The 27,439-nt window shown below is 40.1% G+C and overlaps 1 protein-coding gene across 2 annotated transcripts; it reads right to left on the reverse strand.

Annotated features, from left to right (window-relative positions):
- Positions 1 to 27,068, reverse strand: NFE2L2 (NFE2 like bZIP transcription factor 2). 2 transcript variants are annotated; one of them, XM_051624192.1, is made up of 5 exons: positions 26,934 to 27,068; positions 5,049 to 5,318; positions 4,791 to 4,886; positions 3,907 to 4,086; positions 1 to 2,251 (listed from the first exon to the last, which is right to left on the reverse strand). In XM_051624192.1, the coding sequence occupies exons 1-5, from the start codon at positions 26,961 to 26,963 to the stop codon at positions 1,043 to 1,045; spliced, it is 1,785 nt and encodes a 594-aa protein (XP_051480152.1). In that variant the 5' UTR covers positions 26,964 to 27,068; the 3' UTR covers positions 1 to 1,042. The 2 variants fall into 2 exon arrangements, with proteins under 2 accessions (XP_051480152.1, XP_051480153.1); XM_051624193.1 differs by lacking the exon at positions 26,934 to 27,068 and adding an exon at positions 26,492 to 26,763.
- Positions 27,069 to 27,439: the final 371 nt, after the last annotated feature.

Consider the following 27,439-nt stretch of genomic DNA (forward strand, 5'->3'; position numbering starts at 1 on the left):
TAAACAAACCGATACTGTTTATTTGCCCAATTTTTATTATCTTATAAATCATAATTTAAACTCCACAACATTTTCCAATTGAGTGCAGGTTCCAAATAGTGCAGTTGGTTGGCAGTTCATGTGCCTTTTTCCCTAAGGTCCAAAGTAATCACAGTGACAAACAATGCTCACTGATTAGAGTCAGAGTGAACAATTACTCAAAAGTGTACAGACTTTTTAGTTGGAAAAATGTGCAATGCTGATGATGTCTTGATGAACAGATTTTAAATGCCTTTAGAGGAAAGATATCATCATGAATTTAAGTAGTGTTCAAAGAGCAAAACAAAAATTATGTAAACTTAGCATAGACTTGAAACTTAACTTTATGGTGCACAATCCTTCCACATGGCTGTTAAAATTATGCTGAATGAAACATCAGTAATGCTGAGTGATACATCTCTAGTTATTAAGTATATTTACAAACCAGTGAGGATTTCCCTTCTTTAGGGAAGTAAATGTATATGAAGTAGAGTTAAAAAAAGTTTAATGAACTGATAAATCAAAATCAAACACTATCAACTTTTATACTAAATTAAAATTATATATTAAATATAAGGCCAGTATAAACATGTAAGAAAAATGGGAAAAACACTTTCATATTTATAAAAAAGTATCAGGAGCCATACTCTGTCTTGCAAGAAATTATATTTAGAAGGCTAAAATCATTTATATATATATATCCAATCTGTGAATATAACAAGAGATAGGAACAGTATATAAATATGGTATATTTAAATATTTACATATATATGAAAACTAGTCAAGAGTGGTGCTGTAGGAAGGAAATGTCTGTTATAAAAGTGAGATTACAAATTTTGCATACGTTAGTTACACTATTAGTTTTAAACTTGCATCTTCCATAAGCTAATTATTAACTTCAAAATTATCATTGCATAGAATTATTTGAAAAATATTACCTCATTCTGCATTCCACCTCACAGTAAAACTATCAGGATAATGATACAAAAATAACTTGGAGAACAGCAGGCAGCTGTGCTGCCCTTCAAAACTTAGTCTCTGACTTCTTGCTTTTAGGAACAAGAAAAACATTGCCATCTCTAGTTTGCTGCAGTGAATATTCACTAGGAGAGTAAGACTTTCCATCCTCATCACGTAGCATGCTGAAGACCTCAAGGTATAAGGTGGTTAGTTGCTTTTTCATTTGACGAAGGCTTTTGTCATGCTCTCCTTTTTCCTTAAGCAATTTCTCTCTCTCATCTTTTAGGTTACTCAAGTCTTGCTTCAGTTCCACTATATTTTCCAGTTTTCTTTTACGGCAATTTTGAGCAGCTACTTTGTTCTTGCCTCTCCTCCGTATATCTCGAATAAGTGCAAGCTGAGCTTCATTGAACTGCTCCTTAGACATCATTTCATTGAAGTCATCAACGGGGAGATTGATGATTTTTTCAACAGGAAAAGGGATCTGCAGAGCTTTTGCTCTTTGCTCATCTCTTGTGAGATGAGCTTCAAGGCGGCTTGAAGGTTTATCTTTTGTGAACGGAGCTTTGGGGTGGCCTGGATGGGCAGGGGGTTCTTTCTTTGGTGTGTTTATACATTGCAAACTTGGTGTTAGAGCACTTGGCCCCGTGGAAGAAAACACTTGATCCTGGAACTGCAATGAGTACACGCTAGCATTGCTCTGCGGCACACTTCCAGGGGCACTATCCGTGTCTTCCATTTCCGAATCACTACAACCAAAAGTCTTATCTCCATAGGCAGATGATTCAACAGAGTGTTCAGGTGATGCTACACTAGAACTGGCATTCAATGAAATACCAGAGTCAGAATCGTTACATTCTGGTACAGTTCCTGAGTGGCTGCCATTAAAAGCTTTACACAGCGAGAAATCAGAAAGATCAATAGGTTCACTTAGAATTTCCGCAAGTGATTGACTGATACTGTTCGTGGTTGCTGTGTCACCATTCGCCTTGGTATGAATAAAGGTGCTGTAGAAATCCTCACAGAAATCAGAGTTTGAAGGGGACATATCATTTAAAGAGTTCACACTGAGCTGGCTGGTGTCTTCTGGTGGCAAAATGCTGGAAAAGGGGCCCTCAACAGTATCCAGGAAATCTGGACCGCAGTTAACATCCTTTCTCATGATGGGTAATGAGCTGTAGTAACTATAGCTGTTGTGCATCTCTGGTGGCTTGGTTCCAGGGCTTATGATTGTGCTTACCTCAGCCAGGTTGTCATTTTCAATGTTAAGACACTACATGGGAAATGCAAGGGAGAATTTGAGCAACACACCTCCAATTGATAAAACTTTTTTCTATAACTTACAAACATTACATATTTTAATAATCAAAATGGGTATTACAACATTGCTGTAACCTAGATGACTACAACACACTGCTACAATGGAGAAGCAACCTAGGAAGAGGACTAGATACCTAAGCAAGGGTATGAAGCAACTTGTTCTGGACAAAGCTATTTAGAGTACAACAGCAGAGCCTCATACTCAGAGCAAGGTGCTGAAGAGACCCGTTCCCATCCTATATGGAAGGAGCACAGAGCACTCCTGGTCATCTAAATTGGTAGCAAGCAGCCTGGAGCTGCCAGGTCTGAATTTCTCCCAAGTGCCACTACCAGGAATGGCATCAGTATAGTTTATATAAAATTACTGAATGAGACCTAATGAACATTGCTAGCAAACAATTACTTTTAGCAGTCTTTAGTTTCATGTTACATGATAGATTTCTGTTACTCAAAAAACAAGATTCTTTTAGGATTTACTGAATGAAGCAGCTGTTCAGGGAAGAGAAATGTAATTCTTGGTGGAGTAAAAAGCACTAAGATGAAGCCTCGTGAACAGCTAACTCATCCCACATACTTTTAGTTAAGCTGCCTAACACCAGCGTGAGCACTGAAGACTATTACATTGATGGCCTTTCTATTGGCTACAAGACCAATGTTCTTTCCAACAAGGTGGCAGTTTCTTAACTGAAGCTGAAATAAGTGTGCCTGCTGTCCCCAGAGAATTAAACAATTACCAAAATGATTCTGTTTCTCTTAAGAAGGGACCGCACACTGATTATTTAACCAACAACTGCTCAAGGCTTAAGCTAAGGCTTTGAATACAAAAGTCCTTTTTTTCTTTTCTTCAAACATAATTCATAAAAGGTGATGCCCTCAATTTAATTATCTCACTTCTTTCAGAAGATTATTCAATTGCTATTCAGAATTACTGCAATAGGTAGTTTTGGTTTGGTTTCTTCATGTATTTTCAGCAATTGCCCTTGTTACTTATGTGGGGCTTTTAAGCCTACGACAGCAATAAAGAACAGGAAACTGGAAACATTTTGAAAAATATAAAAAGAAGGGGAAAAGTAGGAAGGCAGGAAAAATGCAGTTCCTGTAAACACTTTTTTTTTTTTTCAAATTATGATTTGGATTTACACGCACTTCACTGAGCAATCATTGTTTGTGTTAATAGCATCGACTAGAGCAGCATCATACTGAAGCGTGACAAAGTCTACAATAACATCAATTTACTCAATGTTTTAGTCAAACCTAGGCAAAATATGAACAGAAACATTAGGATAAGAGAAAAAAAAACAACAACAAACCTAGATGTCCTCTGCAATGTCAGAAATTGCATACAAAGGCAATGACTTGGTGATCAGGAAGATGGTCTTTTATAAAGGCCTTCTGATAAGCAACTAATTTCCTTCCTCTTACGTGTTTTTCAATATTTCTTTTTAAAAATTAAAGCTCATATTGAGTTATAGACATCCTACAGGTGTAAAATCCAACATGACAGTCACCATCTTTTAAGATGCTATTGTACTGCATTCTCTGAAATACCATCTTCTTCCATAATATCACGCTATTTTTTTTCAGGTGTTTATCATACTAGATCTTTACCTGTAACTCTGGAAGGGACAATAATTCTTCCCAAACTTCCTCTATATTCTGCATATTCTCTGCATCAGTAAGTGGAACAAGAACTGGTGATTCAGGTGGCTGAGTTTCATCAGAGGAAATTAAGACCGGGTTTCTATCAATCTGTGCTGGAACCAGTGACTGAAATGCAGCTGCAGAAGCCTGGAGTGTTTAAAAGAAATAAATTTTTAAAACCCACAAACAAATTTAAAAAAATAATTTAAAAATCCATTTTTAAAAGCAAAAATCTGGTTTTTGGTGTTCTACCACTTCTGCAGAACAAGCAGGCAGGTATTTCTTAAGAAAAGCATTTTTTTGTAAATACTAGGATAACACAAAATTATTCTCATGAAAGGACTTCTCTATTAAGGAAAGAAATAGGGGAAAAAACCCTATAAACTCACTAGTGAACGGCTTATCTTTACACATAGAATCCTTCTGGTTGGAAGACATTTAAGATCATTAAGTCCAACCATGAATGAATAGTCTGCATCAACAGATGAAAAAAAAGCGGCTCAAATGCATTAAATCCAGAGAGCTGCACCAAGTTCACTGACAGACTGACAAACTCCTCTACAGTTATTTGCAGCAACTGGAGTGTTGCAGCCTTCAGCTGGTGCTATATGCTGGATCATGGCTGCAGGATTCAGAAGCAGAAGGAACACAAGAGTGCCACTTTACTCCCTCAGACACAGCTCTAGTTTAAGCCTACTACACTGTTTTATTCCAGCTGGAGATGGCTTGGGGACAAAACTCAAATCATATCACAAACTAATATAATGGCAAAGACAAATCTTATTGAGAGAAGACATGAGACTGACCCCTTAGAAACCCATGGTGAAACTGCTGTAATTGAACACTTTTACCTCATTGTCATCTATAAACGGGAATGCTTCTGCCAAGAGCTGCATGCAGTCATCAAAGGACAGGGCCTCTGCTTCTGGCTTTGAAGTCTGTGTACTCTAAACAGGAAGGTTATGAAAAATATTACTGCATCTTTGAATAACTGAAGAATCTTCCATTACAGCAACAAAAGCAAGTTAATTTTAGGTAACCACTAACATTATGTCTTGCTGTGAATGGAAAAGGTTTAAACACACTCACAAACACAAATTAGAATTTACCTGCGAAAAATTGATTGGTGGCTCAGTATTTTCTGACTGACCACGCTGAGCTGGCTGAACTGGAACCAATTCACCTGTCTCTTCGTCTAATTCCAGCTGAGCCAGTAGGGCTTTCTCCTGCTCTTTTTGGAGCTGCTCTTGTCTTTCCTTTTCAAGTTTCTTCTGTTTCTCAAGTTCATACTCCTTCTGTCGTTGACTAAAATCAAAAACTTCACGCCTTACCCCAAGGTCTATATCTTGCTTCCAAAGGATGTCAATCAAGTTCATGTCCTGTAATAGAAAATTTTTTTTAAGCAAGTGTTCTCCCCAGTGAAACTGCTTTAGAACAACAGCAAAGCTTTTAAATTCCATCTCAAACAGGTAAGACTCATGTAATTGAGGCTTATTTTTTTAATCCTACAAAATTATCTAAATAAAATATGGCTCTATAACACCTTTCTGAAGTGTGTGAACTGATGGTTTTGTTTTTGTGGTGTGCACAAGGGCTCACAGAAACTAAACAATTTGTTCCAGTTGGTAAGGTAATACATGAAGTAGCCAGAAGATAAATATATTCTTCTTTCCTAAGTTAGCTCACAGAAAACACGAATCTATAGAATGAACCATGTCACATTACAAAAGTCATTTTTAGGAAAAAATATAAAAAACAGAGATTGAAAAGTTTGACCATAAGTATGTTTTTTCAGTATGATCTTATAAAACTGTGAAAGCTGACATAAAACATGACAGGGGCTGTTTGAAGTAACTGTAATAGCCATGAATGTAAATCATATTTTCAAACGTTTATGTTCCATCCTGCTATTAAGTATTAATCATAAAGATCAGCAGAACAGGGCATCAGAGTTGGAGGATAACCAGGTTTCAAAGTCACCAAGTGGCATAATATCACTGTAGCACTAAACATAATTATTAAGGCTATTACTAAAAAACTGTAATTCAAAGCTTAGTCTAAGGCAATACTCCCAAGTGTGGCTGGTTTGGAGCAGCTGAGTGTAAACTAGAAGGCAATAGGTGTCAAATATTGTTAACTGGTTGGCCTGTGGCTCATCACAGTCAATTATCGTCAGACAGCTGACAATGACCAACATTTATGGGAAATCAACTACCCCTTGCACCAACAGTGTTTCAGAAGTCAAATTAAACTCTGCTATTTAGGGAAAACCACCTGGTTAACATTAGCTGATTTGGCTACAATTTATTTTAATTTATTACATAAGCTTTTTTTTTTTTTTTTCAGGGAAAGGAGTCTGTGGATTGTTTTGATTTTTTGCTATTCAAATATTCAATATTTTTAAGGGATGTTTGGACTGTTTTCTTTTGTGAAGAAAATCATCAGTCTGGATGTTAGCCGATACAGAATTTTACCACTTGGTAGTCACATTTGTCAGATGAAAATGCCGACAATTTCTACCTGGTTCTTGGGAGTTCTGATTTTATGGCATACTTCATTATTCTTAGAACTTGGACTTACTTGAAACTTTGGTGGCAGCGCACAGAAACAGCGTTCAGTGCTGGGTATTCCCACCAGGCCACACTACAAATAATACACCCAACACTACATTTAATTTTAACAGAACTTTACTGATTCAGTTAGCAGTCCAGCACCCAAGATACAATTTTATATGGTGGCAAAATAAATGTAACACTTCCTTATCTCTAAAGACTATTTTCAAATAGACAAGCAAAGTAACCTGAATACCAAGTCATGCTTCCATTCAAAACAATCACTTCTGTACAACAGTTATGACAAAAAGCATTAGGGCAAGCCCACATTTGAAAAAAACCCAACGATTCAGAATTCTTATTTCTTTGTTAAAAATTCTATACCATTGACAATCAGATTTACACACGGCATGAACTACTTTACCAGTTACTAAAAAAATTACTTGTCTCTAAAATCGGACAGTTACATAAAATATCTGTGTAAAACAATGCAGGCATTCCCAACTCTTAAGACACATTTAATATACCTTGCTAGGAGAGATCAAATTCAACTTTAATGGCCAGCAATGAGGAAGATGAAATAATTACAGTGGCTGCCCAAGACAACGTTTGATCTTTCCAGATTGGCAGGGTAAAATGAACTAATTAAGTTCTGCAGTAATTTGAGATACTGCAATATGGTATAGCTTCATTAAGGGACAGTAGTTAACCACCTGCTCACTGTCTCCTGCAGCAGATTCAAAACTGTTTCCTAGTCTCAGAGCATTTGCAATATGTTCTGGATAAAACTGCAGGATCTGGATTTTAGGGCTCACTTCCGAATCATTCATTTTCAAGGCACCATTAAAATGTGACTCAAAATATTTGCACGTGTGTGTATAATTCACAAGGCTGTGAATTAACAGAGCCGGTTTTCTCCCAGAGTTGCAAGAGATGGGAGCACAAAAATAGCAAAACTGGTGCTCAGTGTCATTTTAAATCATGAGAAACAAAAGTGGACAAAGAAAACAGGTACAGAAGGTGTAACATTATTTCCCTAAGAAAAAACATGTTGCCTTAGTGCAAAAGCCTAGGGCACAGCTACTAAATCTTTCAGCCATAATATTGGCTATATTCATTACCAAAGTAAGTGGCTTTGGGTGCTACCTCATTTGTGGGATGAGACACCTCCACAGACACCAGCCAGGCAAAAAAACCAAACCCACTGCTGTGAATGTGCAGCAATCAGTGCAGCAAGCAGGACTGCTTTTTGAACGAACATGCTTGCATGGTCTTCAGGATCTTGGACTGTTCTATTAGAAATATGACAGCATTGATTGGTTCTTATTACAATTTTTCAAAGGACAATGTTTAGCTCAGTATCTTAACACCTGGCAAAGGACTGAGCTTTGCTAAACAGTGTTGTGCTGTACCCTGGAGACAGATACTTGTCAGGAGCATCTTTCTTATTTTATTTACTTGTGTTTGTGGCACTTAAAACCAAAATGGTGTTGGTTTGGTTATTTTAATTATCAACATATAATTGAAAAAGAGTCCTCCTTTTTTCAATTTGAAAACTTCTATATAAATACAGCAATATCAGCCTTAACTTCAAATAACAGTGTGAGTTAACTCTTCACATGAATGGGTTGCATGGAAATGTTGTTCTGTTGAATAGGCTAATATGTAATTATAATGAAATAGCACCCAGATTTAAATATTAACCTGCCACTTAACACATATCTATAATTTCAGCCAATGCTTTTAGTAATACTGCCCTTTTCAAGAAAAAAAATAAATAAATAAAAAAATTTTGGCATTAGCCCAAAGTCTCAGGTCAAAGTTAATGGAGTCAACAATAACCAGCAAGAGTCAATAGCAAAGAATCGAAAAAAAAAAAAAATGCAGTCAAAAGCAAGTATTTTGCAATTTTGTTCCCTCAGCCCCCGCACAGTCTTCCTCCTCAAATTATTTCTATGCCTTGTTGAACACTGTCACATACATGCACAGAAGCACCACAGACTAAGAAAAGTACTACTTCAGGTTTACCACTGAAGCATTTTCTCCCTTTCCACTTTGAAAGCATCACAAAAATAACTGTGTACTTGATGTCTGTAATGTTTGAAGCTATCAAAAGGCATTCTACTTCTTGCCTGTGCAACATCTACACCCTGATTTTCAGATGCCTCAACACAATGTGCTGGTCTCAGACTCATTTGGAGGGAGAGGCGAGCACAGATTCACATCTGAACGGGTGCATGTGCACTGAGAGTCCTGTGAAAGACTCCTCGGAGCCAGGCCTCACTGCTGCCCCTCGCAGCCATGCTAACCACCTCCCCTGACATCATACATATTTACTGTAAAGGTGCCCGCAGTCCCTCATGTGACAGAGTCCACAAGTGCCCGTTTGTTCTTTCCCCCCTTGTGCAATTTCTCGAATTACATCAGAGGAAATGATGGTTTGGGAAGAGCCCAGACACAAAGCAGGAAGAGCCAGGCAAAGAGGAAGGGCCTGCTCAGGAAGGGATGGATTTCAGCCCCATGCTTTCCCCCTTGCATTGAGCTCAGCCCTTTTCCACTGAACACCAATGCCTATTTTGAGGGGAAATACATTAAAGTATTTAATGTGTGTGCTACCAGTGCCCAATATGTCTATCTTCCAGGAAAGTAAGATGGTTTTAATATTTTTCCCAAGCAGACAAACAGTGATTTTATTTTATTTTCTGCACTTTTTTTTTTTTTTAGACAAAGGACTGCTCTCAACAGAGGACATGCTTTGCTCTCCTATGATTCATGTAAGCAGGAGGTGCCTTAGTGATATACTCTTCCAACCACATTGATAGCTTAGTTTGGACACATAAAGGCACTTTTAATAAGATAAACATAAATGTTAAACAATTCACATTAAGCCACCATCTGGCCCCCAATGGAAATTTTCATGTTTTAGATTTACATATCAGCATTTGCCATCTGGGCTGAGTCTGTTATACATTTTATGAGAAAATCTCCAACTACATTGTAGAGTTTCACAATTAACTCTTATTGCTTCTAAGGAAACACGTTAGTAGAAGGGTAAATGAAGGCAAGAAACTCTGCTTTCATGTTATTTTCATAGACTGACTTTTGTGCTTTAAATGAAATGCTGATCTTTTGTTTCATCCCTGTTTGGTTTATCTGACTGGTTTAAATTTTGTCTGGAATATAAACCATTTACAGGCAGCACCGGGAAAGTAGAAACATGCAGTGGCTCAAGTGTCAGCAGAGAAGCAATCTCAGAAAGTGCTCTCAGACAGCACTTCAACCTGCTTTTAGCCATACCCTTAATATAGAGCATGCCTGTGGGTTTCATGTCTTTTACAACACAACTGGGATAACAGCAGCACCTCACACCAGACCAGGATTTGTTTTTCTTTCCCATGATCCATTAGCACCCAACTCCAAGAAGAGAGATTTCACATGCCAGCATGAATAAATGAAAGAGCAACAGAATCTACAAACACTGCACTCAGCCAGGAACCTTACAAGCAGCAGAAAAACACTCCTACAGCTTATTCACAGAAAGAGAATTCGCAAAGGAACCCCCAATTCCTATTTGCTTTCCAGAAAATGGAAGAAGTTAACAAAAAGCACCTTAAATTTTTGTGGTATTCAGAAAAAAAAAAAAAAAAAAAAAGAGGGAAGTGAAAATCAAGGACCTGAGATACTCCAAGGCAAGAACAAAAGGAAGGGGATCAAGTAATAAAGAAAGTGCAAGAGGAGCTGGAAGAATCTTACCACTTAAGAAAAGCACAGGCTGTGGAAATAACAGCTGAATGTCTTCCTCTTATCCTCAGGAGGAACTGATTTTATTCAAAGTAGGTTGTAAGAATTATTTTTAAATCTTTCAGTGTTTTCAGATGATCTCTGAATCACCAGAACTAGTGGTTTGTTTTCTAAATATTTTGCAAGGTAGGTTATTTATTTAATTACAGCTCATAATTACAGCAAGAAAATCCCAGATGTATAAGCCTCATCCTTCAGAGAAAGCACAGAAAGCAGATAAAGTTAGCCCAGCATTTTACAAACAAATGAGCTTCAAAAGCTGACCCATAATTTTCAATCACTTACAACAGGAAATCGATGAACAAAAATTAACTCAAGAATGTGGAAGGACATTGAGGACATCAAAAAAACTAAATGAGTAGTGGCCCTTATGAGAAGAATGGGGCAAAGGGCATGGCAGATGCTATTTCCACTGCAGACAGAGGGGTACAGTTGCAATTTTAGATGTCTGGATTTAGTATTTGGAAGTGTGGCAGAACAGACAGCGGTCAAACAATGCCACATGACAGCAACCTGTGATTTTGTGAACGCACAAGGTCAAATCCTTGACTGCCCTGTGGAGCTGCCTGCTGTCCCACATTCTTCACCCAGACCTTTCAGGCAATCTAAGAAGAAACAGAGTGCACGGGTGGGTGTGAGATGGTGTCTTTATGGTTCATCATACCCGTGACACTACTGGTGTGACTGGACTGACACTAAACCATTATGTCTGCCACTAAACTAACCTAGCTTCTGCTTCATGATGCCCATTTACTTACTCTTCCTGGCCCTAAAGTGTCTTTGGATGCCTAATATCTTGGTCTGCAAACTCTTTTTAAGACCTGGAAGGCTAACTTGCCTGAAAAAGGACTCTAAAAGGGTTGGAAAGCCATAGCTTTAAAAAACTGATGCTGTAAGAGAACTTCCATTCTATATTAATAAAGTCTGTTGAAAAATTCTGGCCACGGGTCTCAGGACATTCTTTTGGCCCAGAAACATATGAGACAAGCTCAGTCCCTGAAATGTGTTTGTAGACAAATTTCATTTTCTTACTGAAGAAAGAAACCTCTGGAATGCTTTGCCAAGCGAGAAACAGAAGCCTTGGTATTTCATTAACTAAAAGTGTTTAGTCTCAATTTTCTCCTACCATGCATCTCATATTTCAGACTGTAGCCCTCACTGTATTCCAGCAGACTCTCCTAATAAATGCCAAAGGATCTACTCTTATAAGTTAGATTAGTTGAAAAACTTCTTGGCTGAATTATCCAGCATTCTTAAGAAAGTTTCACTACTAGCCTTGTCTAGGCATTATTCTGACAAAGACCAAGAAAGGCTCTGGCTGTCTGGAAGGACAACCTTCCCCTACAAGTACAATTCTGGACACTACCCACCTCCACTTCCAACCCTCACTCCAGAAATAACTCCCCTGAGAGATGCAAGATTTATGTATTTCACCTAAAGCATCATCTTCCAGGAATGGTATCAACAAAAGACTACGACTAAGATCTGCTCAGCTCCCAACACAATGGTTCTCCTATATGATACATATGGCAAGCAGGCTTTCCAAACTGCCAGGGAAAACATATATCTCATGTATTCTCCAGTAATACTGAAAAGGCAGGTTTCTTTAAGCCTGAAGAATGTAAAACGAGAAAGAATGTAACTGCAATAAAGAATAGCCCTTGGAGGCTGTTTATGGTTGTTAATGTACCAACTTCATCCCAACTTCATCCCAACTTTAAAAGTTGCAAAATCCTAACAGTAGACCAAGACCACAGCATGTAAAGAAAAACACTCTCCTTACAAAGACAAGGAGGGACATAAAGAGCAGTTTACTTCTTCACTTAGTAATTTTCTCTTTTTCTGCAAAATCAAGCAATTCTCACCTCCGTGCTGCTCCTTAAAACACTGAATGTGTAGAGAGCCTCACAGCACTCCCTGTGCCAGGGGCACAGCAGCAGGAGTGACATTCTCCTCTCTGGCTCATTAATCTCCAGAGTCAGAACTCCATACATATATCATCTTCCCTCCACATTCAGTCTGCCCTGCAGTGATCATTTCTGTTACAACATATCAGGGGAACCTTGCTCAGTGCTGTAGAGCTTTCTGCAGAAGCCTGTTTGGCGCTTTATCTGAGACACTCCAGAAGTAGCAGTGCTTTTTTAGAAGTTGTTTTATCAGTATGTATTTTAGAAGGTAGCAATAAAATAATAGTTTCATATAGAGTATGTGGTTTTCAGGGATGGTCCCAAGCCTGCTCCTGCCTCAGCATCTTTAAAGAAAAAAAAAAAATCAAGGGGAAAAAAAAAATAAAATAGCTGAAACTCACTGTGTCATTTGCATGGTTCTCAGAAAGCAAAGCCTTAAACCTAACATTAGTACTTTTTTTTTTTCCAAAAGTTGTTCTCTGGTATTTATGGCCAAATCTCTCATGCATTGTATCTGCTCCAAATTCCCCTATTTCTGCCTTACCCTAAAAGAAAAGGCAGAGTGAGGTCTAATTTTGTGAGCTGATGACAATGAACTTTTACTGAATAAATGCAACTACACCCATATTTACAAGCACTGCCCTGGCCACTAAGCAAAAGCCAAAAATGGTGATGGGTGTCAACGTTCTTCTACAAACTTGGTCCTAAATCTTGACATCCCAGAGTGCTTTCTAGAACATCAGTATCTAAAGCAATGAATGTCACATATTTTTCACACAACCACAGAATGTTAGGGGTTGGAAGGGACCTCTGGATTTCTGAATCCTTCTTTCAGCTTAACAGTTGACTTATTTGCTGATTCTCTATCTTGCATCAGCAGCATTACAAAATTAAGTCAGTAAACACACAATGTTAATATGTATTCAAGTTACAACCTATTACACAAGTTGCATAATGACACTGGGAGGCTGGCAAAAATATGAGATTGTTTTATAAAAGAATGGGTTAGGCTGTCTGTTTTTACATGCTTGATACATCAACAAAACTTCTGTGTTGCCCCAGTAAGTAAACTAAGCGACTTGTGGCTGATTTTCTATCTGTTGTCTAATCACTGTGTACTGGACCATGTAACTCCACTCTGAAAAGTATTCAAATAGCAGCCATCTCAGACAGAAGTCCACTTCATTTCAGGAAAAACTTAATGGCTTTGTATTTAGCTTATTTTTTTCCTCCCAAGTCAAAACCGCATAAAAATCCCCTAGCATTTATTGAACTTTGTCCTTTGTACAACAACAACAACAAAATCCTTACCCTACATGTAAACAACTAATATAAAAATACACAGCATCTGAAAATATTGCTGACCTTTTAAGCATAGGAATACAAAAGCCTTTGTGTCCCAATTCATTTTATATATTGAACCTACAGTACTTGGAAAACAATTACCTGTTAAATAATTATCTTCAAGCTACCCTGCTGCACTCAGCCAGTCATGTACTCTGTGCAGACACTGCCACAGGCTACTCATTAGTTTAGCTACAAGAGGATTCATTTATAATAATGGCTCAGTCATCTGGGAAACATGATCTAGTCAAATTATAGCATGCTCTTATATCCAATCAAACAAATAAGGAAGCAAGAAGAGATGAATGCAGAGACAGAGAAAAGAACCTAGCAAAACTGCAAATAATATTTATTAGATCATAGCCTTGTGTTATAACCTACCAGCCACAATTTTGATTTTATGAGGATTATACACTTTTTGGAACAGTGTGTTTCAAAACCAAACATTAAAATACTGCATTTGTTTGCGAGTCAAAAGATTCTCCAGGATTACTTAGAATCTTTATTGTACAGGAGTATTTGTGTGGGCTAGAAAGCGATGAGGTTCACAAACTGTACTGCCAGCAGACATCCATCAGCCCTCCTTTGGTAACACACACACCTGCTCCATAAACCTGCATCAAGGAAATTCTTCCACACTTCCAAGATGAGCTGACAAAGAGTAAGGATGCTTTCAAACTCAAAGCACCTGCCACACAAACACCACATCAGCCTAGAAGTACTATCTTAAGACTAAAAGCTTAAGAATACGGCTACAATGCAGGCAACACAGCTTGCTGCAGAGGTGGTCACCTGTGACACTTTCTCTATATACATCAGCCCACATCTGGCTGAGTATATAGGTGCCTACCTCCCACTGCAGTCTGTGGGGCACAGGTGCTAAATACCTTTCTGGATCAGAGTCTTATAATTATATGTGCACTTTTCACATACATAATTTACACAGATAATACTGGGAATGTAAAGTCAGTGCCCAGTGTTGAATAAGCAGGGCTGCTTTTTTTTAGCATTGAACTTCATACACACTTGGAAAGGTTATTTAATTTCTACAAGGGAAAAAAACAAAACAGAAAAAAGGTGGCTAAGAAATGCATTGCTATGCAACTGCTCACCACTGGATAGTGCAGGATCACAACACATTTGAGGAACAAAGGCCCAGTGTGGTAAATTTTTACTGTGGTGACACTGTCTTTCCGAACAAGTAATTAATGGTTAACTGGTTTATTTAACACCATGCACAGCCTTCATTAGTGACATACCACGAGAAGCTTCAGTAAGTAACAGTAAATAGCAGTAAATTCAACTGTGCACTGATGACCAGAAATGCTCTCTCTAAATTTACATGAAACATCGTTATTTAATTTGCATTAAGGGAGTTATTATAGCTTTTTTCCTTCCTCCAGCCACACCAAGACACATGATGAGAGTTGTTTTAACATGTAACAAGGCAAGGATAAATTTTACTCATCTTCTTAAGCACTTGTAACTCACGTATTTCTCAGCAAAAAAACAATGCTCTAAAAGCCATCAACCCCCAAAAAGGTTTCAGTAAGCTATGCTTCCTAAAGGTCCTGCAAAGTTAAGCAACTAAACTAGAAAGGGCCAATATGTCAGATGAACGCCTGACATGCCAATTTATTGGGTTTGTACGCAATGACAGCTTGTGCTTAAAAAAGGTAAACCCACTGAGGAATTGAACAGCACTGTGTACAAAATTAAAGCTTTGTTTCTGTGCGCTGCATCCAGCCCTCAATTTTTCAAGGCCTGCTGAAAGTAAAAGGTGCTAATTCAACCAGAATAGGTATATTGTTTTATATCTCTTACCAAATTATATAAAATCAGTAGTTATTGATATCCTCAAAAAAACAACAACCCCCCCAAAACTCAACCATCAATAACTGTGTTTACCCCATCCAAAACATGAGCCTCCACCACCCATCACCTTTCTTGGGGCTTCCATGTCTGTCCCCTTAGAACACAGAGGAGGCCCACAGCCTGTACAACTGATTATCACAGGGATGCCTCTTTCAGTCTTCTGATTAAATGGGTAGTTCTATCCAAGAAATCCAGATAGAGGCCAATTCCTGGTATGTGTTCCCTCACACAGTCCACCAGCATCTACAGTGGTCAAAACAAGACCATTTGCCACAAAAAATGAACATGTCAATACACCTCTTCCATCCACAAGCAGCAAACATACTCCAGAGAAGTTAATATGGTCAACAAACATTGAGTACTGGGGGGGAGGCTATCCAGTTTGCAAGTATAATACTATATTTAGCAGACTGTTTCTATAGAGCTGATTTTTCTAGTAGAAGACATTACAGAAGATTTCATTGCTTTCCAGACGCAATTAGAATAAACTTTTTGAGCAAACAGTTTAAGAAGATCACTCATAAAATAGGAAGATATGAAACGCAAAGAAAATGTCAGCTTTGGGTCTTAAACAGTTTTCTGCCTTTGACCAAAACACTTTACTTCCCTATGCCTCAGTAAATACTAACGAAAAAATCAGATTACAGAAAATTATCAGTAAAAATTACAGGATTCTAAAATTTCTCTATAGCACAGTAAATTCAGACAACTACAGAATCTTAGGGGTTGGAAGGGACCTCGAAAGATCACCTAGTCGAACCCCGCTGCCAGAGCAGGATCACCTAGAGTACCTCACACAGGAATGTGTCCAGGTGGGTTTTGAATGCCTCCAGCACAGGAGCAATGAGAGACAGACATCTTGTTAGGGTAAATCACTACTCAGATTCAGCTATCAGCTGTTCATTCTGTCATTACTACTTATATTTTGTAAGATCTTGTTCACCATCTCTGCCACGTACACACAAAATGTATCAAAAACTCTCATCCCAAGCTTCATTTTTAATTTAAAATAATTATATGGCTCTGACCCTAGTAACAGAAGTTTTCAGAATAATTTAAAGCACTCCATTAACAGTTTCATTAAGTGGCTTCCATTCTTCATTCTGTGAGCAAAAAGAAACTTTGGGAGATGAAAGATGTCTAGAGATGTTCACACCAGTTATCAGCTAAGCAAGGATTCCAGAGAGTAGCACACTAGATGCCTGTAGTGGCAGATGATAAAGGATCACAAAGCAAGCTGGAAAACATTCCATGGAACTACAACATTCTACTGACTCACAACAATTTATACTAGTTGAAGAAATTACCTGATAATATTCTAGTTCAAATACTAAAAACTCAATTAGGAAGCACCGGAGGAGCTAAACTGAACATATCTGCAGGAGGACATGATGTGACAACTCCAGCTACTCATAACCACAGGAGAATTCGGGGACCTGGTCAAAGGTGTTGCTGAGGCTTTCACGGAGGGAAGCAGCTGAGCCACCCCAGAACCAGATCCAAAGGTCAGCAGCAGGTAAGCAATGAGGTTAGGGGCAAGTTTGACCTCAAGCCTGTCTTGGAAGCAATTCCAGGCAGCAGGGAGTACATAGCCTTAATCCGGGTGATGTGAGGAAAGATAATGCTAAAGCCTGGCCTGTCTGTAAATCCCTATGACAGATAAATCCCACCAACAGGTCTGGGTTGTTATTTTCATTAAACCAACCTCTTCCAAGGATGTGCTGGATTCTTAAGGTTGAGGTGGGAAACAGAATAAAACAGGTAATTAAAAACCCCACTGTGTCTTAACCCAAAGGCCAGTGAAATGCAGGGAATGATACCTCTTAACTCCAGTGAGGCTTGGATCTGGCCATCACCTGCCTATGGTTGGCAGAGAAGTGGAAAGCAAACATAAATGAGAAGCGAGCAATCAAGTATGTAACTCGTGTTTCTGACTGACCAGTGAACAAGCCCTCTGTTTGTCTGGGGTGTGCAGTGGCCTGACCCACACATCCAGTCTTGTTCAGGTTGCTCTCACAGGAAGGCAATTGCTATTTGTGGCAGGCTTTAGTTGGGAAAACTTTAGTCAAGCCCTTAAGTATCTATTTCGCTCTACCACCCGCACCACCAAAACCCATCTGGTATTTGAAGAAGCTTGCACTGCAGATTTCCATATATGTAGAATAAAATTGCATCCATGGTGGGGGGAAGGAGAAAAAGGAGTCTTAAACCAAAGCACTGGGGAAACCACAAAAAGGAGGCTGTGTGGCCAACATCTATCTTCTCAACCCAAGCTGGATACACTAGAGTAGAAAGTCTCACTCCAAGTGCAGAAATTTTAAACAGGCTGTAGGAACACCTTCCCCCTGAGGTAGAGAACAGCCCCTGCCCCGGGAGGACAGGGCAGGCTGGTGAGGTGCCGAGTGCTTTAAATGCGTATGAGGACTGGAAACAAGTTTCCAAATGAGGTTTCCAAACCTTTTAGGGGAAGCCAGTGTGTATTCTCCTCACACCTCTGGTCTAATGCAGGGACTGCTGAGGTCAGTGGGCTTCAGTGGGTGAACTTTGAACTGCACTTCCAGAAGGATTTACAGAACTGGAGCTCCAGCAATTTCAGCATTGTCTCTTCCTCAATAAGTAGAAAATCAGGCCTAATGATGGAAACTTTTCTAAGCAACTTGATACTCCAGAACCTCCTAAACACATAAGTAGAGGGATAATAATGGTAATAAAATAAGAGCCATCCTAAAGGCATGATTCAAACTGTTACCAGTTTCATCCAGTCCTTTCTGCCTGCTGTTCACCCCAGATGATTGTAATTCTTTTTAGAAAGGGAATGTACCTAGAAAGTACCTTTTTCTTTGTGGTGATCATATGATACATTTGAAAAGGAACGCGAACATTTTCTGGGTGTGTTACATACCCCAAGTTCTAGATAAGTTGCAAAATAAAGGGAGACTTTGTGAAAGAAGGGCATGAAGATGCAGCCAAGATAGGCCACTTTGAGGGCTCTCTGTATGCCACATAATGTCTACAGCACATGACAAAAGCCTCCATTTCAGAGCAATAGAAGACAGCTCCAAGAAGCACTTCTGTCTTGTCCAGGATCGTATGTTTAATTGATCCATCTTATTAAGTACTTTGCAATGCTCAGAGTTAACACAGCAGTACCTTATTTGGACTCTCATTAAAGAAAGCAGATGAAGTGAAGGAGGAAAGAAAGTGTGAAAGACAGCATCAAAGCCAAAGGAAAGGAGGTGCTTTGCAGAATGTTTTCTCAGGTGTAAGACTGATTCTAGCCAAAGACATCAAAGGCAGGAAGCCCCTCCTCAAGCTCCTGGGCTGGTGAGGTTTGGTTAGGCTTGGCTCAGCAGCTGGGGAGTGACTCAGAAGGACAGGGAGCAGTGCTTTTCATCTGTAATCCAGAATTGGTAGAAGCCTTTGTTTGGGAACCTTTGCAACTCCCTGAGTTCATCCCAGTGAGGTCAGAGGATAAAACATGTCAGAGGCAGGTGAAGAAATCATCCTGTTTCACTTTTTTGTTTTAAAATCCTTCTTTAGTACTGTTTGGGTGAGTCCTGTGCTGGGTCTGTTCTCGTCTTACCAGCAAAAAAAAGATGCTGAATGCAATCAATCAGTCTTGTTGTGGACAAGGGGGAATGGATTGAAACTGAAAGAGGGGAGAATTAGGTTAGACAGTAGGAAGAAATTCTCAAGTGTGAGGGCGGTGAGGCACTGGAACAGGTTGCCCAGGGAACTTGTGGAAGCCCCATCCCTGGAAGTGTTCAAGGCCAGGTTGGATGGGGTTGGAGAAAACTGGTTTAGTGGGAGGTGTCCCTGCCCATGCTGGGGGGTTGGAACTAGATGATCTTTAAGGTCCCTTCCAACCCAATCATTCATTCCGTGACTCTCTGTTGAAGCATACACAGTTATTAGGCACTTACACACCATGTACATTTCATAGCCAAATAATTAAATTTAAATAATCTGGAAGACCAGCTGTCAGAAGTTATGACTTAAGACTCAAATATGTTCTGGTTTGTCATATTATTCTATTTTTAAAACATCATTTGTTACTGAACTACTTCCATTTTAATCTGTAGGTGTAAATTTGTACTTGTTTCAAAAGTTTACTTGAGTTTGTTCATTTTATTTTACAAATATCAGTGGGACAATCTCCCAGAAATTCCTCAGCTAACACAGATCTGCTCAAGACCCATTTACAGAAGAAAAAAGTGCAAATTAATTAAACAGTATAAACCAGAAAATATGGCCACGCATCTGGTGTCAAATAATTCACAGAAGATTGCACCAGGGTCTACAGTACATTTGTTGCAAGGACACTTAATTACTATATTATCTGCACTCGTGCACACATATCAGTCACTATTTCTTCGATACCAGGGAGACAAGCGTTCATATAACAAGCTGGGTGGGACACCCTCATTGATAAGTCTTGGATGACCTCTGCTGCTTAAGTCTCCATGTTGTCCAACTGAGCTGCATCAACCCTCAGAGCTGCCCACCCACCTCTGCCACCCTTTTTTGCCCATCATTGTATTACCCAGCTGACTGCAGAACATGTCATCTGATCACATAATTGCACACAACCTAAGTGGAAATACCCTGTTTTAGGACAAAATTCAGCCTTGTTGCCCAACAGCACGTAAGTCAAGCAAAGAGCTGCTGAAGATAGAAAGAAGAAATGACTGAGCTCCAGGCCCGGGCAGTACAAAACACAAAATGCCACCTGTGAAGCAGACAGGAAAACGGACCATCTTACATGGGAGCCGGCAGCATTCAGAGTGGCAGGCCTGTATTCACCGTGTACTGCCTGGGAATTCTGAATGGGGATCTCCCAACAGCCCAAGAAGCACTGGAATTGCTCCACTCTTAATTATAAGTAGGTAGGTATTAATTTTATCCCAAGAGTTCAAATAAACACCCGCACCCCACCTCCCCATGATCTTTCTGTCATAACTCTTTATGGCTAAACAGTGGTGATGATCTGAGCAGGAAGCAAATCTAAGTCACAGCAGCTTTTCACATAAGTCAGCTACAAAGAAGTCACGGCTTTAACATTTAGTGGACATTAATTCAAACACAGCAAACAGGCACACCCTTAATCACAAAGCAAACCTCTTCTTACAGGCAGGCTATCAACCAAGCTCCCACTGAGTCAATTTCTCAAGTATGCAAACTTTGTTTTGAAAGCAGTCTCCAGGAGTGGGGTTTTTTTTAATACTTACAAGAGACAGCATGTAAAACCAATACAGCAAACAGTAATAAAACTTTGAAACTGCACAAAAGAGGTGGGGGCAAGGAGGAAAAAATTCTATCTTTATGTTTCACAGTCACGCAGAAGATAACTTCCTTAAAAGGTTTGAAAGAGATGGTTTCAAACCGGTCTTACATAACTTGCTGCTGCAACATCAAATTTAAAGGAACTTTATTTTTCTTTCTCTTCTCTTTTTAAATTGCATTTTAATTGCATTCTGCATAATATTGCAGAAGTTGGACTAGAAGTCTTAAGACTCTGCAAGACAAGTAAAGTCTCAAATCTCTCAGTACTGCAATAGCATCAAGAGACATACTTCTTGAAATGGTTTAGTTTAACTGTAAAGATAGGAAACATTAATAGTAATATCTTCAAAATAATGCAGTTTTAAAAAAAACACTTCTGTATTCCTTGTTCCCAGTATAAAAACTGTAGCGAATCAGGCCAAAATCAGAAACCTAAACTGACATAATGAAAAACTTCAACCCGAACTGTAGTAAATAAATTGCAACAATGTAAGAATTATTTGTAAGCTATACCCCTTCTACTATAGTCTTGCCAATTAGTACTTATGCTAGGGATTAGTAATATACCACTGAGCTGCAGTAACACTCTGCTAGTAAAACAATGCTAACTTAACCGAGTTATTAACACTCTCATTAACTCTTATCAGCTTTTCATTATCTCCATGACCAACATATCAAAACACTTGAATTAATTATTTTAAAATCAATTTTAAAGTGGAAATTAAGTGCCAAACAGAAAGACCATGTATCAACATGTAACATTAACTGACACATTAGTTTACTAAAAAAACCTGAACAAGTATTTTTGCTAAGAATTCAAAACAGTTAAAGACAGAAAAAATAAGGTGCTTCGTAAGATGAAGACAAATCCTCCTCTCCAAAGCATTAAAATAATTTAACATTTTTACTTTTACTTGATGTTGTTACAGACTGTTTGGCTATCCACATAAATATTTAATTTCAATGTATGGTGATAAATTATTATTTAACGTAAATGTATGGTTCCGAGAAACTTTGCTTCTATTTGAAGCAGGCACTGCTGTAATGGGCATGTCAAGGTAAAACTCGTATTAAAACAGGACACTCTGCTGGGGAATGTATTTTTAACTTCCTTATTTTAAAAGGTAGTACAGAAAAACTAATAAATACGTATCTAAAAAATAAATAACTGAAACAAAGAAAATCTGAGACGGAGCTGTCTCTGTGCTTGCTCCAGTACTGTGATGCACAGAGTCATAACACTGGTCTTGTGCTTTGGAAAAATTAAGTGCTATATGATCAATTAACTACATGCTACTGCCATTAATACATGACTATCACTAGCTTTACTTTGCCTGTACAGAAAGCAGTTCTGGGTAGGAAAGATAAAAGTACATAATGCCTATCTTTACTTGAAACGTATTTGCCAGTATCTGTTTCAGATAAGTCTTCCATGGTTTAAAGCAGTTCTACACACCACAGATACTGTTGCTGGCCTCATTTCTTACTGCCTGGTTTAATTGTTTACCTTAATAAAACAAATAAGCCATAAAAGTATTACTGTTGAGCAATCCTGAGCAGGATTTCAGTTGATTGTATATCAGTCATCTTTGGACAACACGAATTCAGAGCCATAACTTCCAACTCCTCCTACTTGACTTTTCATTGGTCTATGTAGAAAGGCTTGCATAGGTAGCAGGTGAAGTGTTTCCAAAACCAGTTACACTAGACTATTACTGAAAAAGAATTAATCTGGCTAACATGTTGTATTATTTTCTCTTCACCTAAAGCTGTATTCTGTGGCACAAAGTCCACCTTTGGTATAATACACCATATCAGAAAACTGAAGCAACTTCAGACCCTTTCAAGTTCTCTACGAATGTGCTATATTAAAATATTAGGTTACCAAGGGTTGGAATGAGATGGAGGCCAAAACAAACTTTAACTAGGTGATTAACCTGGAGACTTTGGAGGACTTTTTTTCTGGCTACAATGCAAGCACAGCAGCACAGGATTAATATTTAATTCATACCAATGGGTTATTGCCTGGACTTGTATCGCACACTCTAGCCTCAGCCAACACAACCATCAAAAATACACCACGCTTTCACAAACTGGCCTAATTTTAGTGAAAGGTTTAGTCATTTTAAAGCTTATAACTTCAAAGGCAGAAAAAAGAAGCAGCATTCTAGATACAAAAATCAGGGGCACATTTGGTGTCACTTGCTGTCAGCATCTGAACTCTCTATACTCTTTCCTACTCCCCCCCATTTTATGCCCCTGCAAATGACTCTCTTTCACTCTCCTTTAAAAAGTTAATTCATTCAAAAAATTTTCAATTATAGACTGACAACTTTTGCTGTTTTGAGGTTTGTTGCTTCTATTACAGGACCAAATATATTAACAAAATTTTACAACAATATAGGAACAATTACATTAAAAAACAATATAAATTTATTTCACTGAGAAAGTGAATGAACTAATATTTCACTTAGCTCCTTCCACTTCTAGTGTTCCTCATCACCATCTCACAAAGCCCAGCGTATTCCACAAAAGTATCTGAGATTTCTTTAACTAAATAAGTATATTCAATATGCTATTAGTACATTGATTTCCATCAGGATCACAAAAGTAGCAATACCTATCAAACAGACATTTTTTCTGCTTTGCAAATTTAAGATACAGAACTCAAAGAAATCAGAAGGATACTCAGATGCAGCACTAGATAAAATAATCTGACACATTTTTAACAATATCCTTACTCTTCAGGAGTACAAATATCCTGAATAAGAATTCAGCAGGCCAAGTATTACACCATTTCCATTTTTTAAAGAAATAAAAAAGGGACTGAGCCAAAATTTAGTCTTGCCCATGAAGATTAGTGGGATGTGTTAAACAAACCTTCCTAGCCACCCACACAGTGCTATAAAAATGTCTCAAGTTCTTCAAAGCACACGAGATAATTCAGCTGCCCTCTGCTTACACTTTTTTGTTCCAGAGTAGTCTCTTTCAAATATTTCCCAACAAACTCTCAAAGCCAAACTCTTCTCCAACTTTCAGTACTAACCACAACTTCCTTCAAGCTGGATTTTCAGAGGCAGTTAGCTTCTTACATTTCCATCTATTTCCAATATAATTGTAAATTCTTAGCACATTTAGAAGACAAACTACAGAACACTGTACATATGATGGATATTCACTACAATAACAATACTATCCAATTAGCTGTTCTCTAGAAGGGATTAACACAGTCAGCTCCTATTAGTCTACATTCCTTTCAGCTAAACATACTACACTGCATTATATCTACCACTGTTTTAGCTGAAAGATATTTCTTTGTGAGCTTTAAAGGAAAGAAAGCTCTATCAGTGTAGCTTGAGATCAAGGTGAGCATTGAAGAACTGAGAAAGTTAAAAGAAATGCATTTTTTTACTTAAAATAGAGCTTGTAATACTCTCATCTACTTCCTCCAAACTTGTCCATAATTTTAGTACATAACATTATATTAAGAAGCGTGGATGTTTTCTTATATTGAACTTTATATACATATTTAGATATTTCTACAGATACATTGATCAGATACTCTTATTCAACAGGATTTTTAAGCCTCATTATCAAAAAACAAACCCCAAGCAAACAAAAACAAATCCCAAAAAACAAAGACTTGTTGCTAGGCCTGAGTGGTGCATTTGTTTTTCTTTGGCTACAGAATCCATCTCATGTGTAAATGACAGGCCACGAGGGAATAAAAAATAAATACATCCATTTGACAATTTCATGCAGTATGTAATAAAAAAAAAAAAGTATGTGTAATTTCTCGTTAAAACCCTTTAGACTGAAGAGATCACACTAACTGTGCTAGAGACTCTTCTGGGCAGTTCTCTAGATAGAAAACCCCTAACAGATACACACGCACACAATTATTTGCTTACTTGGCTTTGCCAGTTGTTACAGTTGGTCTCACTTCAGGCTAAGTGCAACTCACAGCTTCACTGTGTTGGAAAGTGAATTCTTTTTGCTCTCTTTTTGTTGTGAGGCTCAAAATTTAATAACTTATAAGCTACTTGAGATTTTTTTTACACAGTTCCAAGAAGCCATCTCAATATCTTCAAATTTACTGAAGAGGAGAACAGCTGATATGAGAATATTCCACTTTCACAAGTGTGATTTGAAACACTTGTGACATTTGTTTCATGGTATTCTTTTCTCTTTGGTGTTTTGATGCCTGTGTTGATAGTATGTAACAGGCAACATCCCATTTCACCTCTGCATACAGAGGTGCATCCTATTTCCAGGCAGAGAGGTACAACAAAGGAATACTTCTTCAATTAATAATGCAGGCAATGGCACTGCTAGCTCCCACAGAAGCACGTAGCATAAAGTGGTGATTTTACATTCTGGTTAAGGAGCTAGATAAATCCCAGTCCTTCACATTCACCTTTACTGCTGTGACAACTGCTACCAGACACACAAAAGGCTAGAAGCTTGTACTGTATTTGCACAAGTGCACACCCTTCCCACCCTTCCCATCCACTGACCTGCAAAATCTGAGGGGCTAAATAAAGCTTGGGTTTCCTGTCTTTCATTTTGAGTGAACATTTTACAGGATAGGGTATCTGAAAGTTCCATTTAACAAATATATTTAAAACTACATGTCAAAGATGGTAATCATTTACTATCTAAGAAAATGCAGTGCCTTCTCATGCTACTCGAGAAGAAACCAGCAACTGTTGAGCTCAAACAGGAAAACTGCAACAGGTGGCCTGGTAGAAAGAGTTTGACAAAACAGGCAAACCAGTAACAAAAGCTAGGCTTGCTTGCAGAGAAGTCATGATAGATTGGGCAAGAAAGTACAAAAGTTGGTACGCAGGAATCAGTCTGTCAAGATTACCTCAGAAATGAGAGCATAAATGCCATAGCTGGATACTATAGGCAAAAAGAAATTTACCCAGGATAGCACAGGCCAAGAGTCTCTCTAGTATTTTCCAAGAAACCAAGGAGGCAAAGTGGAGGTCATGGACATTCTACATGGGGCTGGGAAAACATATGGGCCAGGCAAAACCATAAGTGGCCCAAGACAGAAAAGGAACAACATTCAGTGAACAGAAAAGAGATATTACCTCTAGGAAGTACACACCTACACATTCTAAAGGACAAGCCAAACAATGTTAAAAAAAAACTTTATTATTATAGCATGTATTGTACTGATATAAGCTGAAGGAACCTCAAAACTACTAAGTCTTAATTTTGTAGTATTAAAATAATTAAAACAGCTCCAGATTAAGTTTCAAGTATTGCTTCTTCAAACCTACTATTGAGTTGATAAGGGTATGTTTTCTATTTAAAATTCCAAGAAAAACATGTAATCATTATATATATTTAAAATGTTGTTTTCAGTTATTCACCCCACTCTTGGGCATTTAGTCTGCCACCCAAAAGTACTGAACTTGGAGGTTTCCTAGCACAAGAGTACAGAACACAAACACATCCAAATACCCCTCAGCCTCCAAGACTTTTGTCTTGGGGCAGACCACCAAGCCTTAACCTCGTCCTGTACCCCAGAGAAGTTCAAGCCCCTCGAGTGGCGACTCCAGCCAGCAGAGGTGCGAGACCCCCCGGGCCACAGGCCCCCCGCCCACAGGCCGAGGCCAGGGCCGCCCCTCAGCCTGTGTGGGAGAGACGGGACCCACCCCGGGGAAGTGCATGATTGTGCAACAGCTGCTGCCGGCCGGCCTCGGGCCCGCGGCGCCGGGGACAGGGCCGCGCCGGGGCAACCACGCTACAACAGAAGGCAACCTGTGGTAAACTCACCCGAGTAAGGAGCGGCAGTGGCACGGGCAGGCCGCGGGCAGCCCCTCCGGCGGCGGCCGCCTCCCCAGCCGCTCCCTCAGGGGCCGGCTCCGACCCTCTCGCTCTCGCCCTCCCCGGCTCCTCCGAGCTCCTGCCCCCACCCGAGGCAGCCCGTGTCGGGCGGCAGCCGCGGAGGCAGGTCGGGAGGCCCCGAGTGACCTTTCCAGGCGGGCGGGAGCAGCCCCGGCTCTGCCGTCCCGGCTCTGCCCCCGGGCAGCGGGGCAGGGGGCTCCGCGGCCCCGCCCCCGCCGTGACTCAGCGCCTTCGCAGGGGCGGGGCGGCGCCACGTGCTCCCCCGGCCTCGTGACCGCCCGCCCGCCCCGCCTCGCGCCCGGGCGCCCGGGCCGGGCCCGCGGGGGGCACCGGAGCCCGCGCTCGGCCCGCCCGCCGGGCTCGCTCTCACCTGGGCAGCGGGGGGCAGCTCGACTTCCATGGCGCGGGGCCGGGGGGCACGGGAGGGCCGGCGCGGCGCGGCGGGGACTGGCCTGGAACCGACTGCCCGCTTGTTCCGGCGCTGTTTGGGGACGGAGGCGGCCCCGGCCGGACCGGGCCAGCGGCCGCCCCCGCGCTCCGCCCCGCCACCGTCCAGCCACTCAGCGGCTGCGGGAGCCCGCGGAGGCGGCTCCTTTCCCGGCAGCGGCGGCGGTCGTGCCGGGAACTTCGCCCACCCTCGGCACTTCCGCGGCCGCGCCGGCCGAGCCCCTCTCCCCGGTATTTCCCTGAAGCCAACTCCACCCCCCCGCTCTGCCCGGCCATCTCCTGGCCTGCCCCGGGAACTGCCCGGTCCGGCCGCATCGAGCTGTGTGCCCCGCACAACCGCAGAGCCGGGGGCGGCTCGGTGCCTTGCGGCAGCTGCGGCTCTGCCTGCGGATCTGCGCGTCTCGTGTTCACAGCGCGCCCGTCACGCGC

Source organism: Apus apus, chromosome 6, assembly GCF_020740795.1.
Source record: "Apus apus isolate bApuApu2 chromosome 6, bApuApu2.pri.cur, whole genome shotgun sequence".
Lineage (NCBI taxonomy): Eukaryota > Metazoa > Chordata > Aves > Apodiformes > Apodidae > Apus > Apus apus.